A 3403-nucleotide genomic window follows, 5' to 3' on the forward strand; every position below is an offset into this window, starting at 1 on the left:
TTTGGTAACGCAAATTTATAAAAGTTGTGGAGTACACAAAAATGGAATCTCCTCAAACCACTACAACCCCACCCCTTCTATTAGAACAGTGGACCTCTACTACAACATGTAGGTTAATAAATGCAACATAATATAATCAATCAAGCCCCTGTTTAGTTACCCAAAATCCAAACTTTGGCACTATGCAAAAAGAAGATTCCCTGTCACATCAAACTTGCGGTACATACATGGAGTACTAAATATTGACGAAATCAAAAACTAATTGCACAGTTTGGTTGTACTTTGCGAGACGAACGTTTTGAGTCTAATTAGTCAACGATTGAACGATTATTACCAAATACGAACGAAATGCTACAGTGTGCTACAGTGATGTACGATTCCGGCGGCGCCAATTCGGCAATGCAACTAAACGGGGCCCAAACACGATCGCATCAACATATAGCTTGCCTATGCAGGTACCAAACTCCAAGATATTGCAAATGTTTATGCTGACTTAAATTGTGTCAGCACAAGGTCTAATAACTATGGCTAATGTTAGTAACCGATCACACTAGCTCTAAATGGAATGTTGTTTATGATACCCTACCAAGTGCACGTACATGACTTTTAACGTGAATATATAGTTTCTACCACGAACGACAAACCTAGCTACCTTGAGTTCAGGACATACTATATATACCTGATCGATCAGCATATATGAGGGCGATCGAAAGTTATTATTATTATTACATAGTTCTAATTTTCAGTCTTGGAGAGAAGTCTTTCTAGAAAATGTTATAGCCTTTTTGGCGCATCATTCACGAATCACGACAACCTTTCTCGCTGGGAGAGAAGGTGCAAAAGGGATTGAGGAGAGAGAAATTAAAGGAGATCATATCAATCGAGCTGAAAAGTGAAGGGGAACGTCGAGAGGAGGAACGAAGACAGAGAGGGGGTGGATTGAGCGAGCGAGAGTACACTGATCACACTCGCTACAGTACGCAGTGCAGGCACCTACTTGAGAGCGACCTCCCGCCCGCCCGCCCCTCCCTTTTATACCCCACCTTCTTCGATCCCATCCTCTCCCTCTCCTCACTGTCGTCTTCCCGGCAGGCTGCTGCAAGCAACGGCTGCACAGCAACGCCATTGAGGTAACTGGCTAGCAGAGCTCCGACTAGCTCGGGCGCGCGGCATGGCGAGGCGGACGAGTGGCCCCAGGAAGAAGCTGAGGAGGGGCCTCTGGTCGCCGGAGGAGGATGACAAGCTCATCAACCACATTGCCAAGTATGGCCACGGCTGCTGGAGCTCCGTCCCCAAGATAGCAGGTATAGTGAGTGCTAGCTAGCTACAGTAGTATATATATTACCATGTAGACACCTTAATTAGAATTTGTTAATTCGGTTCCTCTCATATAAAGCAATGCCTATGAATGTTACTTGAATTGAATTGTGTCCAATTTGTTTTTTTGTAAGAAAAAAATATGTGAAGATGCATTGTTTGCTAGCTAGTTGAATTATTGAAATTCGATCGTTTGTGATGTTTGCATATTATGTATTAGGTCTAGAGAGGTGTGGGAAGAGCTGCAGGCTGAGGTGGATCAACTACCTGAGGCCGGGGCTCAAGAGGGGAGCATTCTCGCAGGAAGAGGAGGACCTCATCATCCATCTCCACTCCATGATGGGCAACAAGTAGGTGGCAGTGGCTGGCCATGCACACACACATCATTAGCAGAAGCAGAGATCGCCAATTTGATTACATTTAGCTGCTGCTGATGAATGAATGATCGGCCAACCGGGAATAATTAAAATGATTTGTTTTGCACGAACAACACAGGTGGTCTCAGATTGCAGGGCAGCTGCCGGGGCGGACGGACAACGAGGTCAAGAACTTCTGGAACTCGTACATCAAGAAGAAGCTCCGGCAGCGCGGGATCGACCCGGCCACGCACAAGCCGCTCCCGCTGGCCGCCGAGGTCAGCAGGGGTGGCGCTCCCGGCGCGGGCAGCAGCCGCACGGCGGTGTTCAGGGACGCCGAGCTCATCCTGTCGTCGACGGCGACGGCCGCGGGGCAGCACATGCCGCCGCCTCCTACAACGGCAGCGGCGGAGAGCTATGTGTACAGCTACAGCCACAGCAGTGGCGGCAGCGGCGCGAGCGACGGCTCCCTGCAGTCGCTGTCGGGGTACAACAACAGCAGCAAGCAAACAGCTGCAGATCACTTGGGTGCCGCAGCCGCCGCGGGGTCGTACCTGCAGCAGCAGGACCCAGCAGCCGCCGACGCGCTGCACTGCGGCCCCTCCGGTGTCCCGGCGGTCGTTCTCCCGTCGGTGTCGAGCTCCAGCACGCTGAACTCGATGGCTGGCCTAAGCCCCGCGGCCACCACCACCACCACTGACGAACAGTGCAACAACAACTGTAGCAGCTGCAACAACGCGTTCGAGCTGATGTCGACGACGCCGCACAGCCACAGCAACCACCACCTGCCGTGGCTGGAGCTGGGCACGAACGGCTACGGCGGCGCCGCCTCCGCCGCCGTAGTGGACCACTACGGCGCGGCGCTGGACGAGCTCAAGTGGTCCGACTACTTGTTCGACGGCTACGGCGGCCAGGCGGGACAGAGCATCTACGGCGACAGCAAGGACGCCGTGCAGTTCGTGGACGCCAACGCGCTCAGCAGCAGCAGTTGGTGCTTGAATTGATCCATCGTCTGCCCAACGCGCTCGGCGGCGAGCAATTAATTAATCGGCGGACGCCGGCCAATTCCAACTCCAACACAGACACAATTACACAAACACTTTATACGTGTGCATGTGCTCGTACGTGCCTAGCTACGATTGATTGATGATAGCTCATGCATGTTTGCATTGGTGAGCTTCTGGTTTTTGTAAATTAAATTTCGTCTTCTTCCGGATTGGTTTACCGGGCTTGCGTTGCGTGTTTCGGTGCGGTCGGTCGACATGTAGAGTGCATATGGTGACGGTGATTTCGGGGTGACGAGACATCTGTATAATGGAATATATAGAGAGAGATAGAATACAAATATATAAATGAGAGGTGTTGAATTAAATTATGTGGTTGATTAAATAAGAAAACCGTGTGATTGGTCAGTAACCTCTCTGTTTCAGCATTGGCTTTTATCATACCATGGGGTCCCCCCGTTTTCTTTTTCTTTTCGTGATGGTCCTGACGTCGCCCGTGCTTCAATTTGGTTATGATTGTATATACTACATAAAAGTTTTTTTTTGCATTCACAACTTTATCGTCTAGCTAATAATGAATATGCTTTCGTTCACAATTATAACTGGATACCCCATGGACTGTAGAAGCTGACTTCTCGATTGTTACAAATTTGGTTATAGAAGCGGAGTTTTGAGGCTGTTTGACGATCCATGGATGGTAAAAACTAAGATATACAAATTTCAGTG

At 49.6% G+C, this 3403-nt stretch overlaps 1 protein-coding gene across 1 annotated transcript; it reads left to right on the forward strand.

Annotated features, from left to right (window-relative positions):
• Window positions 1–1080: 1080 nt before the first annotated feature.
• On the forward strand, window positions 1081–3057 carry LOC136542675 (transcription factor MYB86-like). Its single transcript, XM_066535205.1, has 3 exons — window positions 1081–1304; window positions 1538–1667; window positions 1813–3057. The coding sequence occupies exons 1-3, from the start codon at window positions 1172–1174 to the stop codon at window positions 2675–2677; spliced, it is 1128 nt and encodes a 375-aa protein (XP_066391302.1). The 5' UTR covers window positions 1081–1171; the 3' UTR covers window positions 2678–3057.
• The last annotated feature ends 346 nt before the right edge of the window (window positions 3058–3403 follow it).

Source organism: Miscanthus floridulus, chromosome 3 (genome assembly GCF_019320115.1).
Source record: "Miscanthus floridulus cultivar M001 chromosome 3, ASM1932011v1, whole genome shotgun sequence".
Lineage (NCBI taxonomy): Eukaryota > Viridiplantae > Streptophyta > Magnoliopsida > Poales > Poaceae > Miscanthus > Miscanthus floridulus.

Bases quoted from the DNA above. Each gene is read 5' to 3' on its own strand.
- LOC136542675 (XM_066535205.1), top strand. From the start codon at position 1,172: ATGGCGAGGCGGACGAGTGGCCCCAGGAAGAAGCTGAGGAGGGGCCTC. The intron at 1,305-1,537 runs GTATAGTGAGTG...ATTATGTATTAG, and splicing joins CTCCGTCCCCAAGATAGCAG to GTCTAGAGAGGTGTGGGAAG. The intron at 1,668-1,812 runs GTAGGTGGCAGT...CGAACAACACAG, and splicing joins CACTCCATGATGGGCAACAA to GTGGTCTCAGATTGCAGGGC.